This window comes from Amblyomma americanum, chromosome 1, assembly GCF_052857255.1.
Source record: "Amblyomma americanum isolate KBUSLIRL-KWMA chromosome 1, ASM5285725v1, whole genome shotgun sequence".
Classification (NCBI taxonomy): domain Eukaryota; kingdom Metazoa; phylum Arthropoda; class Arachnida; order Ixodida; family Ixodidae; genus Amblyomma; species Amblyomma americanum.
Window position 1 is genome coordinate 452,723,130 of NC_135497.1, and position 12,992 is coordinate 452,736,121.

The 12,992-nt window shown below is 47.9% G+C and overlaps 1 protein-coding gene across 1 annotated transcript in view; it reads left to right on the forward strand.

Moving 5' to 3' along the window:
- LOC144125791 (uncharacterized) overlaps positions 1-3,915 on the forward strand; it is a 39,775-nt gene extending 35,860 nt beyond the window's left edge. The window contains exons 3-4 of the mRNA XM_077659500.1: positions 1,541-1,729; positions 3,823-3,915. Coding sequence (XP_077515626.1) covers positions 1,541-1,729; positions 3,823-3,915 — 282 coding nt within the window. The remainder of the gene's footprint in view (positions 1-1,540; positions 1,730-3,822) is intronic.
- Positions 3,916-12,992: the final 9,077 nt, after the last annotated feature.

Here is a 12,992-nt window from a genome sequence, read left to right on the forward strand (position 1 = left end):
AATTCAAATATACTCCTGTTGTACAAAGGAACCATTCCTCTCTGCTACCAAATGCATTTCAGTCACCGCTACCACCCTGTTAGGTCCCTTAGTATCACTTTCATTGTAGCTTACTAATCTGCCCTTCAAATCCATTCAAGGCTGCTAAATTATGGTTGTTGAATTTGTGAAGATATTAGTACCACTGCTTCTATTGTCTTTTTTTTTGTAGCGCTTAACTGCTTTCCTCTTTCATTTTGCAGGTCATCATTGGCAAGCCAAATAACACAAGCTGTCACTGGAAGAATCAAGATAACTTCTCCCAGCATTCTGATCCCCAATAACTTATTATTGATAGCTGTAGAGTAGTGGAAACAATGATCTCGATGCCTAATGTCCGTGCACACTGTGTGCTGCATGAGGCCGTGTCCCCTTACGCCATTTCTTACACTTGAATGATGAGCTTTGTGAACAATGCTGTGTGCAATATTGTGTCTGAGTATGCAGAAAACGGCATGAGTGTACAGCAATATTTATGATCATTTGGCACAGCACAGTGGTTCTCCATGTTTATTCACCAAATGCAAAAGGCTTTAGTAGAAAGACGCATGCAGAGGAATAAGTAGCCATTTGGCGGTCTGTACCTTTTGTGTATCATCTTTGAGCTTGTTGCTTGTGCTGCAGGGGCTGCAGTTTCTGCAAATGTCTTTTCTTGTTATATTGTGATGGCTTTACTGCCTTCCAGCTTAATTCTTTGCCTTTTTTTCCTATTGTGCTTTAGTTTGGCATTAATGATAAACCTCGCCCATAAAAGTAGTAACTGTACATTTTCCTAGAATTTGGCGCATCATAGCCTAAGTTGCTTTTGCGCCATTAAAATCAATATAACTAACTAACTAACTAACTATTTTCCTAGAATCCACTTTTGTTTTGCAAACTAGTGGGAACCGAAGCATGTTCCTTCTGTGCATTTTATTGCATTTGGTTGTACTGAGTAGTCTGTTTTGTTGTGGTTCAGCATCAGCAACTGATGTTTATAGTTGATCATGTACATAACATTGGCACCACCATAACACTGTCTGTTGCTTTAGGTTTGTAGTTTCCACCCTCAGATATTCTAACCCACCTTTAGGCATTTGATGAATTGCACAATAAGCAGGGTGCATCAAGAGAAAGTGTTGCCGTCTGATTTAATTTTTCTTATTCTCTTCAAAAATGTATTTCAGTGCTGTGTGCTCATATATGTCAGCTGTCATGCACTCATTGCAATCCAAGGTGGTAGAATGAACCCTGAGCCAACATCCTTAGGTGCTCTTTAGTTTTGTTGCAGAGCTGTGGGATGAAAATATTTCCGAAAGGTTCCTTTAATGCTGCCTGCTTTTTGGTACTATCGCATAATGCTCATGAGAGCACGAGACCTGAGCCCCAAGAAAGTGCAGTTTTGTTCCAAAACAGTTCTTGAGTCAGCCTAATGAATTTGGCACTACATGTGTGAGGTGCAGGTCAGGTGATGTCTGATAATTAAGATCCGGTGCCTTACTAAAAATACTCCGCCTTTCAGTTGCAGGCTTGGGAAGCGCTTACGAGCATGGTGGACCTCCTGGAGGAAATTCACGTGGTCAGGGACATGACCTCGGCAGCAAGCTTCGACACGATTGTAGCTCCTGCGGCAAAAGTTTCCTTTCAAGAAGCAAGCTATTGGGACATTTTCGCACCCACTCTGGTGAACGTCCATACCATTGTGACTACTGTACCTGTGACTTTGCACAAAAGGGAACACTAGTAGCACACCTTCGTACACACACAGGTGACCGTCCTTACCAATGCACTTTTTGTAACAGCAGTTTCACACAGCAGACCAATTTGATTATGCACATCCGCACCCACACAGGTGACCGGCCTTACAAGTGCGATTACTGTGAAAAACGTTTTGCGCATAGAAGTGTGCTTGTCGATCACGTACGTACCCACACGCGGGAGAAGCCATACATGTGCTCGATGTGCCCCATGGCCTTTGTACAGTACTCAACCGGAGCGAGACATATGAGAGCGCACATTGGTGAAAGACTTTTTCAGTGCGACCTCTGCCCTATGCGTTATAAAGAAAAGCACCACTTAAAAGGCCACAAAGAGAGAGAGCACAAAAGTGCCACAACTCCTCCATGACCTTGTTGCAGTTGTGTGACAACCGTTCTCTATCCTTTAAGTGTATTCATGAACTATTAAAAAATGGTTGGTACATGTGAATGTATGTATAAGTTAGGTTTTTAAATATTGGTTCTTGTTCTAGAGTATAGAATGTTGTGAAATACTGATAAGTGGCTGCAGGTATTGTCTTGATTTGAGCAGAGGCCTCCCTAGATTTTTAAAAATATCGCATTGTTTCAAAATGTTAAATCACCTGTTGAGAAGTGGGCAGCAGATTCCTTTATGTTTCAAGTTTTTTGTGTCTGACGTAACTGAAGGGTCTCTGGAGCTCCTCTAATGTGCCGGTCTGTTTCCTTGTACTGTGCAATCCACTTATTTAATTGAGAAAATCGAAAAATCCGATCGTTACAACCGATTGTTATATCTGGACTGGCAAAAAAATGCCAAAAGGACACACCAACATTACGCCAGCGGAGAGACCAATGAGGGGCGTCCGTGAGCGTCAGTGCAACCACCTCTTGGCTCCCACGGAAGGCCTGCTTCACGGAGCGTGGCCTCCGAGATCAGCCAAGGTGGCAGCGTGGTTGATCGCAGAGGCCTCGCACAGATTTATAAGGGGAAGAGGTGAGATGAGCAGAGTTGCGAGTAGGGGCGGGAGAGTGATCCTGGAGGGCACGTCAGCAGGAAAAGGGTAGCTCGCTTGAGAGCGGCATGAAACGGGGTGGGCAGTTCGCCTGCGATGAGGCTCGGGAAAACACGGGCGCACAAAGGGGTCGGAGGCAGGTTATCTCGCATCGCGGTGCCGGGTTTGCGCCGTCTGTTCGCTGTATCCGATGAGCAGAGCTTAATGACGTTCGTTATACGTGTGATTTTGTGCCATTGAAACAATGTATATTTTGACGGTCGCGCAGGTCTCGTTCGTTATAAGCAAAAGTTCATCTTAAGTAGGGCCATTACATGTGGGCTCGACTGTGTAAGTTGGGTGTTAATTGATTCTTGCTCTAGAGTATAGAATGCTGTGAAATATCTATAAGTGGCTGCAGGTATTTTCTTGCTTTGAGCAGACGCCTCCCTAGATTTTTAAGAATATCACATCGTTTCAAAATGTATACACACCTGTTGAGAAGCAGGCAACACGTTTTTATGTGTTAAGTTTTTTTTATGTGTCAAACAGATGTTTGCTGGTGTTCCTACTCTTGTGTGATATTCTGTTTCCTTGTACTGTGCAATCGACTTATAAAAATATTGACAAAATCGAAAAATCCGATCGTTACAACCAATTGTTATATCTAGACTGGCAAAAAAAATGCCAAAAGAACACACCCACATTTCCCACGTATTCCCCCATGCATGTAGCCACTGCCGCAGACTGTTCTGTTCAGGGCACACAGTGTCTTGGCGCTCTGCCAAGTTTGCCGAGCATGCCACACCTGCCGGAGCTCCTGTCAAAAAATGAGCACGTGATGTGACGTTATCGGCGCACATCAGTGTGACAAGCTGCCAAGGCCTACACTGCGTGCCCAGCTTAAGAAGACACAAATGGACGGAAACTGCGTTTACACGACGAAGCATCGTGCAGCAGCGCCGGCGGCCAAGGAAGCTCTTCCCTCCTCCCTATAGCAATTACGATGGTGACAGCGCTCTGTTCCCAAGGGCACACTGTCACTGATGCATACTTGTTGCATGTGCTTCCAGACACCCTTAGAGCATGTGGGGGTGGTGGTTTCAGTCTCGGAGATGCCCTCCACTCAGTGTGGCAAGCTCGGCCAGAAGCCAGCCACCAAGTGACAAAGGGGGGGTGGTCATCTAACATTACACCTATCATTTTTCTTCCCATAGCTCGCTGCGTTGTTCTTAACTTAAAGGTGCACTGAAGAGGATTCTGAGCTCATCTTTTTGCTACGAGAACTCTTATCTGCATGCTCCAGACATTCTTAGCAACTTCGAATTGTTGTCCTGTGCAGACAACTTCCCTGTTAAATCAAATTAAGCTTCCCGGCAGCCGCCTTTATTTTAACTCTCCTACGAGGATGGGAGGAATTAAGCAACGCGTGGTGTGCCTCTCAGCCAATCGCGTAGTGGCTTGCCACTCTGCCATCGGCGGACTGATACACAAAACAGAGTCCACGCTTAATTTTCTTTTCGTGGTCGTAATTAGCGGCTATGTTGTCTGCGACTGAAACTATTCGTGAAAACCTAAAAAACAAAATAAAAGCGAAATCGGCTGGCTGAAAGGTACTCCACGCATTGGTTGACTCCACCTCCTTTCGTGGGCGACTTCAAGAAAAGGTCGGGATCCAGGACTTTTTATTTGATTCAGTGGAGAAATCTGTCGCAGACGGCAATAATCCGAGGTTTCTAAGAGTGCTCGGAGAGTGTAGGTCGAGTTCCCGCGGTAAAGGGATGAGCTCGGAATCCTTTTTAGTGCACCTTTAAGCTGAACCATTTTAGTTAGCCTCCGTGTTTCTGCCCCACAGGTGAGTACTGTTAAGATACAGCTGATGTATACCTTTCTCCTCAGGGGTATTGGTAAACTCTCATTCATTTTTTGAGCGAACCTGCCATATGCGCATCACCCCATTCTTATTCCAGTTAATTCCCTCTCATGATCTGGGTCAGCGGTCACTACCAGCCCTAAGTACACTATTTCCTTACCACTTTCAGCATGTTGCTACCAGTTGTGAACTGCTGTTTTCTTGTGAGGCTGTTTAGTTTTCTGCGTGTTAATTTTTAGACTCACCGTTCTGCTCTGCCTAAGTCACTGATCATGCTATGCAGTTCATCTGCTGAGTGACTTATCAAGCCATTGTGATCAGCGAATCTTGGATTACTTGGGTATTCTCCATTGGCACTTATACCCACGTGTTCTCGACGCAGGCCTCGGAATTTCTGCAAACAGGCAATGAATAGCATTGGCGAGATTGTCTCCCTGCCCAACGCCCTTATCGGAATTTAATTGGTTACTTTATGGGGGACAGCAGTTGCTATACAGTCGTTACAGGTATCTTTCCGTATTTTCAGACTTCCACACCCTAATTCCACTAAGTCAAATGCTTTCTCGTAATCAATGAAGGCTATTGTAATCTGCATATTTATCGTCTGATTGAGAGTGAATATGGTCTATTGTTGAGTGTCCTTTACGAAAACCTGCCTGATCATTTGGTTGATTGGCGTAAATGTGTCTGGCCAGCGCTGCATCGCTAAGTAATCATACGGGAAGATATTTTATTTTACTCTGTCGCCCCGCACGGAAGACACCCATTCAAAGGTAATAGTAGTAACCAGCGCATCGTATCGGAGAAGTGCAAAAAAAAAAACGCAATGGGCCTTAAGTTGTGTTGTTAAGAGGTCGTTTTGCATTACTTTTAAAGTAATGGAAAACGAGTAGAAAAAATACACTATCGCGTTGCAAAGTTACGTAGAATCCATCAAAGGCTAATACCCGTGTTACACGGGCGTTTTCAACGACAGTTCAGTTAACCGCCAGTTGAGGATTTCAACTGCCGTTGAACTCAACTGGAATCGCCAGCTGTTACACGAGCACTTCGCGTTCAGTTCAGTTCGCACTCTAACCACATGTCCTCGCGTCTAGAGCGAAGTTTAAATAAGAAAAAATGCAGTGTGCATTTTTTCTTGTTGTAAATGATCGTAGTGTATATATTCTTTACTATAGTGACAATTATTTTTGTGTACTTTTTGCTTTGCGGTAGAAATTTGCGGGTTCGAAGCACACTGAGCCAAGACAATCCAGTAAGAGGGCAAGTTTTTCGGTCTGTAGGTCGCCATCTTGTCAGTTGGCCGTTCAACTGGGGCTGCGTTCCAATACTCCCAAGTAGACGGCTACTTAGACGTCTAGCCGGACAGCCGCCATCTTGGGACGCGTTCCAATTCTGTAGACGGCTTCCTAGACGTCACACTAGACGTCTTGTTAGACGTCTAGAGTATTGGAACGCAGCCTGGGGTACAGTGCTCTAGAATATGGGTAGTGGGTTCAGGGAGCGGCCAGCGGTGAGGCGACTTGTGTCGACGATACCAGATGGCGCCACCAGAGCATGGGCTGTATGAAATGCGGCGCGCCGCGCCTTGGATGCGCGCTGTGCATAGAATCGTCTTGAAATAAGCAAGGCTCTGTCTTTTAAAACAGGTCCTACAAATAGGTGAAGCTGTACACAGATATTGTCGGCGAATAAAGAAAATTAGATGTAGTAGTAGCCAACAGCCGATAGCGCGGTGGTGCGGACGAGCGGCCCCGTTAATGCTTCGCAACGCTGATCGTGCTCTTTTGCAGGTACGGCTCCCATATTTCAACGTTAGTGCATACTAGTATTATCGCCACCCATAGGAAAGGCTGAGTACAGGGAGAGGAGCAAACATTCTATCGATCATCGGGGTTATCCAGCGGCCAACTCGAAGCTGTCGGCAAACGTGGCCGAGTGTACTCCAGCTTGAGCCATCGGAAGTGTTTTAGCAGAGGGGCGGGGCAACAAGAAATTGGAATAAAAAAAACGCTTCACTTAGAGACCGTTGTGTGTACAGCGTACTATATGTGAATGCGATAATTTTAAGTGTGGTATGCATGCCTCTGTTTTGTAAAAAGGAAAGGAACGCCGACCAAAGATTGTTGTTAAAAAAGACGTTCTGGCTTCCCTATGGAGGCCTTGATAACTCTGATCAAGGCTTCCGTAGGGAAGCCGAAAAGTCTTTTTTTCTAACAACCTTTGGTCGGCGTTCCTTTCCTTTTTACATGAATCTTCTACCTGACCGGACGAGTTTTCGTCGAACTTTAGATTTCATGCCCCTGTTTTAATTGTTGTTTTGATGCATGCATTTTTTTCATCAAAACGAAGGGTCAATTGCCGCCGATGTATAAACGCTGATGAATGCAAGACAAGATAAAATAACTTTTATAAAACAAAGCACTCCTTTATTGCAGCGCTCCAACTATGCACAGTGTGAGACATATTCTTGAATTTCTCAAAGGAATGCAGTGTTTTCTTGTTTGCACAGTACATTTAGCCGCGCGACTATGAGCACTTATTTGCCCATCTTAGCATGAAGCTTCTTTTTCCTGCGAGCTTCTCGCGACTCATTGATTGATTTAACATAAAAATGCAGCCTTGTCAAAACATAAAACTTGAGAATGCTGACTGTGAGCGCTTCTGAGTGCTGGCTGCACCCTACACCACATGAAATCTGAGATTTTCCCAGCACCATAACATCTACTATGCTGTTACTGCACAGCTTTTCCTGACTAAAAAAAGTTATGAAAAGGTTTTCCAGCCTTCTCACCATCAAAAAAAGCACACGAGACAGGTAGAGCAACCCTCCTTTGTCACAAATTGCAGTAAACTCACTGCAAGCTCTCTGGCTCCACGCATTGATTTTCGCCCATTCTTAGCTTGCAGTACACAGTACCACTGTAATCAGGTATGCGATGGCAGCTCCAGTATTCTGAAGGAACATCCAGTTTAGAAAAATCGTCCGGCACCGATGCTTCGTCAACTTCACAAGGGTCTTGGTCGTTCGCCAACACGCTACTCTCAGTGTCAATGCCCGGACACCTCGATTCCTTGTTAACGTCGGAAGCATTACTTTGTGGTCTTTTCGCTTCATTGGGATATGTACAGTACTCACGGATTGAAATAGGACATTCGGAGCGCTAGCCTTGCAGTGCCACGCAGGCATGTGGTAAGCCACAGGCCGGCTCATTGGCTACTGGAAGGAACAATTCTGCTTTGTAGATGTTCTCCCTCTCGCGCCATACCACAATGCACCACCTTGGTTCCATGAGCGTCTACGGGCGGCGCTCCATGAAGCGACGGCCACGCGCTCCGAATGTCCTATTTCAATCCGTGAGTACTGTACTTGTGCTTTTCCTCTTTCTAGGTGGTCTCTGTAGCGGTGTTTTCTTTGACAGATAGCTGGGCAGCAAAGTTGGCACCGCATCGGGTAAAAGTTTCGGCTTTCCACGCGGGATGCGGACTTCTTTGCCGTCAATGATGTGTATAACGTCCCTCACAATGCATCATGGCTCGAAATGTAGCTCACACACACAGCAGTTTTCGTCCAAAACCTTATCTTTTCGATGAAGGTTGCGTTCCCACTGCTTCCGTCGGTTCTCATCCTTTGGCACAGCGAAGAGCGACGGCTGATCGCCTTTCGTCCACTGGTATCCCGTTTTGCACCCGGGAGCAAAACAATGCCGTTGACGCCGACGATTCGGCATGACCGTAGTCTTAACGCCGCTAACTCACAAAGAGGAAAAATGCACCGCACAAAAAGCAACAAACAGCTGCAGGCAGCTTGGCGGGACTGCTAGCCGCGCGCGCGGGCGCGCCGAGCCTACAGCCCACGCTACAACAGCGCCACCGCTTACATCCGGGACCTGTCGACACTCGCCGCCTCACTGCATCGCATGGAGCGCGCCGGCTCCTGAACCCACTACCCATATTCTAGAGCACTGTAACTGGGGTCCCCGATCTCAGTCGAACTCAACTGCCGTTGAGATTTCAACGGCAGTTAGCACTGCCGTGTAACACCGCTAACTGCCGTTCAGTTCAACTGAGAATCAACTGAACTGCCGTTGAAAACGCCCGTGTAACAGGGGTATAAGCCTAGCCATCGTCTTTTGTTAAGACTGCGCTACTCTAATCGCGCGTCGGCGAATGTCAGGTCGTTATTTTCACCCATGGATTTATAGATTGGCTTGGCGTCATTTGAGATTTGTGGATCGCGGTCGTGCGGGCCTTTTGCATCACCTGCTTGTTTGGTCGGCCTCTGGATGCTCTGGACATGTGGTGTGGCACATTCGTTGTGCAAGGACGCTTGTGTGGTTTGTGTGCTCGCACTTGTGTAGTGCCTGTGCCTTCGAAGGCGCTCCAGAAAAATGAGTCTTTTCGAAGCTTTCTCAGGAAAATCTTGTCGTAATTGACCGTATGAAAATACGCTTTCATTTCGCGTAATTTATGGGCTGATCGAGTGGCCATATGTGCGCTCATCCGTTCCGAGCTTTCGTCCTGATTTGCGCAGAGTATAGGCAAGTTAGTAATGTGAATTCTTTACAACGCGTGGCAATGGTCAGAAATACGATCAGGCACGGTACGTGGTTCTGCAGTCCCCGAGGCATCCGTCGGTCGAAGCGAGCAGCGGTCCCATACGTACAGGGTCGTCCACTCTGAACACGCGAGTGCGTGGCTGCACTCACTGGAGGGCCACTGCGTCCGACACGGCCACTCATCGCAGCCGAGTGGCGCAGAAGTTTGACCTGGGCGTGGCGCTTCGCGTCATCTGCCACTTCGCTTCGATGCGCGGCCATGTCGGACGCAGTGACCCTCCAGAGAGCGCAACCATGCGCTCGCGTTACAAGAAAAGGTTGCTAGTGACACGTCGACAGGACCAGATGGTATTCCGATTATATTAATATAAAAGCTTGGACCAAAAGCCAAGCAAACATTAGTAGAGGTAGTGAACAAAATGGTAGTGGATGGCAAAGCCCCCAATGAATGGCGATCAAGTAGAATGAACGTGATATACAGTATTGTGCGTTTTTATCGCTGACACTTTCAAAAATTTCCCCGCCTCAACGGCTGGCTCGTTTGCGGTGAAACTGCACACAGAGCTTGCGTATTATGGTAACTTTTGTATCGTAGCAAGTAATGGTACTTACTTAGTTCAGGCGCACATGATGCGAAAACGTAAGCGTCTACGACAGATCGGCTAAGCAAAACCCGTAGACGACGCTTTTGCGCTGAGAACCGGCAGTGGCGCCATCTGTTTTGGGCAGTGGAAACCGTCGCGACAAGGCCGCCGAGGCGAGCATTGCAAACAATATTCTTTAAAAGGTAAAGCCTCGTTAAATCATTTGTTCTGATATTTTTCCGCTTAATTAGTCGAAAATGTTGTAAGCGCTTCAGTAGAAGCAGACGAAACGACAGGAACGGCATATTCAAACGGCCCGCGCTCCTTGCAACGCTCTCCTCGACGGCCTTGTCGTTACGCTTTGCACTACCGCAAACAGATGACGCCACTGCCACCCTTCAGCTGGCAGGCGAGGCGAATGATCAGCTATCGCTGACGTTGAATGAAAAGACCCTGAAAGTCGACAGATCGTATAAATACCTGGGCATAAATTTGTGTGCTGAGACTGACATGTTCAGACTGCACGAGGCCAAGGTCCGTCAATCTGCACTTCGAGCGCAATGCATCCTCCGACGTCGGTGCCTGTGGGGGTGCCACCAGTACACCATGGTCCGCGACCTCTGGAAGCTCGCGCACGTGCCAGGACTCACATTCGCCAACGCGGTGGTCTGCCTCCCATCAGCCACCAGAAATTGGTTAGAGCGCAGACAAACAGAGGTCGGCCGCACTGCAGTCGGATGTCATGGACGGGTGGCCAATGCAGCCATTCAAGGCGACCTGGGATGGTCTAGTTTTGAGGCAAGGGAGGCATGCAGCAAGCTGGAGTACCGCGGTCGACTGCAGTTCATGAGCCACAACCGATGGGCAAGGCGGGTCTTTGAATACCTCGCTGCGACATGCCTACGCACTACATGGGTGAAGCGCCTCCACAAGATAGAAGGCAAGTATGGACTTTTCCAGACACCCATAAGTGCCGAATCGGCAACGGCATGGAAACAGGAGGCAAGGAGACGGGTCCAGGAAAAAGAGAATCGCCAATGGCTGCAGGCGCTCGCGGAAAAACCGACACTGGCAGTGTACCGCGAGTGCAAAAACAACATCGGACCTGAAAAGATTTTTGACAACGGCCTGGGTAGCGCATTGCTGTTTGAGGCCCGTGCCGGAGCGCTGCGAACACTGGTGTACCGCCGTCACTTCGACGCAACACCAGAAGCACAGGCAGCAATATGCCGAGTGTGTGGCGACGCGGAGGAAACCATCGAGCACCTGGTGATGTGCCAGAGACTCCATCCAATGCCGACAGAGGGCACCACATTCCCACAGGCGCTCGGGTTTCACGGTCCTGCAGTGGACGACGAAGGAGACAGCTCCAAGGTCAAGAGCGAGGGGGTGCTGCGAACCAAGCGTCGACTAACTCTTTGGTGGAGCACTGTGTTTAAAAGCGCGAAGCCGCAGAGTCGGAAGTGAACGAGGTCGATGAGCGAACCCCCCCCCCCCCCCCCAACCTCCTGACTTTAGCCTTTGCGTGTTTTTTTCTTCTTTCTTCTTTTTCCTTTTTTTGTGCGTTTTATCTTTCTCTCCTTGTGTGCTTCCATCTTCTTGCTTTTTTTTGTTTTTTTTGGCCGGGTGCCCAACCTAGTGGTGCCCACCCGTTACAAAGGGCAAGGCCTCAAGTATCTATCTATCTATCTAGCGAAAAAGCGTCGTCTGCGGGTTTTGGTTGCCGATCTCTACGTAGACGACTATGTTTTCGCATCATGCACAGCTCAGCTAAGTAAGTACCGTTGTCAAACTTCCTACGATACAAAAGTTACCATAATACGCAAGCTCTGTGTGCAGTTTCACCGCAAACGAGCCAGCGGTTGAGGCGGGGAAATTTTTGAAAGTGTCAGCGATAAAAACGCACAATACTGTATAAGGGAAAGAGGGACAAAGCTGACGTAAGCAAATACCGTCCTTCAGAAACGCACTGCGATGAGTCTCGGTTAGCCTGAGCAGCTGTCTGTGGAAAGGGATTTAGCAATGAAAAGGGAGCATGCCTGGAGCGTGCGAAGATGCGGTACGTGCGCGCGCTTCTTCGCTGCTATCGCGGTGGCCGCATTAATCCCATAGAATCATCGCTATATTGGAATCTAGAAATTGTGTATTTTAAGGTACAGGCGACAAGAATAAAGCGGATGGCAAAAACAAAATTGTTGGAGCGAACCCACGCAAGAGACGAGTTGCATAAATGCCAGCAACACTGAGAAAAGCTGTAACGTGTTCTGGCAACAGTGTGCTACGACGCCATTGTGCAGGAAAGCGAGTGCGCGAATGTAGCGGCGGTGCAAGTAGCAGCGTTGGTATCCTGCGTCATATCGTCTCGCGTACTGCAGCTGCTGTGTTGATTACATCATTTTCCTCGTTGGCGTTGCATAACCCCTCTCGCAACGGCGCCTCTCCTCCTCCTGTACCCTCCTCGCCCTCTTTTTTCCTCTTTCCTTTTATTTTCTCTTTTCCTCCGCCTCCTCGCCTAGTTGTTCTCCTCTTTCACAGCCGTTCCGCTCTTCGCTCCGTTCCTTTCTTTTCTATAACCTCAGCGGCTAGGGCATATTTCTGCAGCCGCTGCAGAGAAAGCGATTCGGGGACGTATTTTCGCCTTCGGGCTAGGGCATATTTCTGCAGCCACTACAGAGAAAGCGATTCGGGGACGTATTTTCGCCTTCGGGCTAGGGCATATTTCTGCAGCCACTACAGAGAAAGCGATTCGGGGACGTATTTTCGCCTTCGGGCTAGGGCATATTTCTGCAGCCACTACAGAGGAAGCGATTCGGGGACGTATTTTCGCCTTCGGGCTAGGGCATATTTCTGCAGCCACTACAGAGAAAGCGATTCGGGGACGTATTTTCGCCTTCGGGCTAGGGCATATTTCTGCAGCCACTGCAGAGAAAGCGATTCGGGGACGTATTTTCGCCTTCGGAACGCGTTCGAATCGTGGTCCAACGCGCAATAACGCGAGACAAACTACCCGTAGTCAAGTATTAGGGCCAAGCATACACCACGCGACAGAAAAAAAAAACATAGGTCGCGTAGAGAAAGCTATTGCGGACGTACTTACGCCCGCGAAATCTCGCCGTGAACACTTACGCTCACCGACTGCAGTCAAACAGCGAGGCAAATCCACTTTGTGCACAGGGCACGTAATTCAGTTGACATTCCGACTGCGTTTCACTCATGCATCTACATAT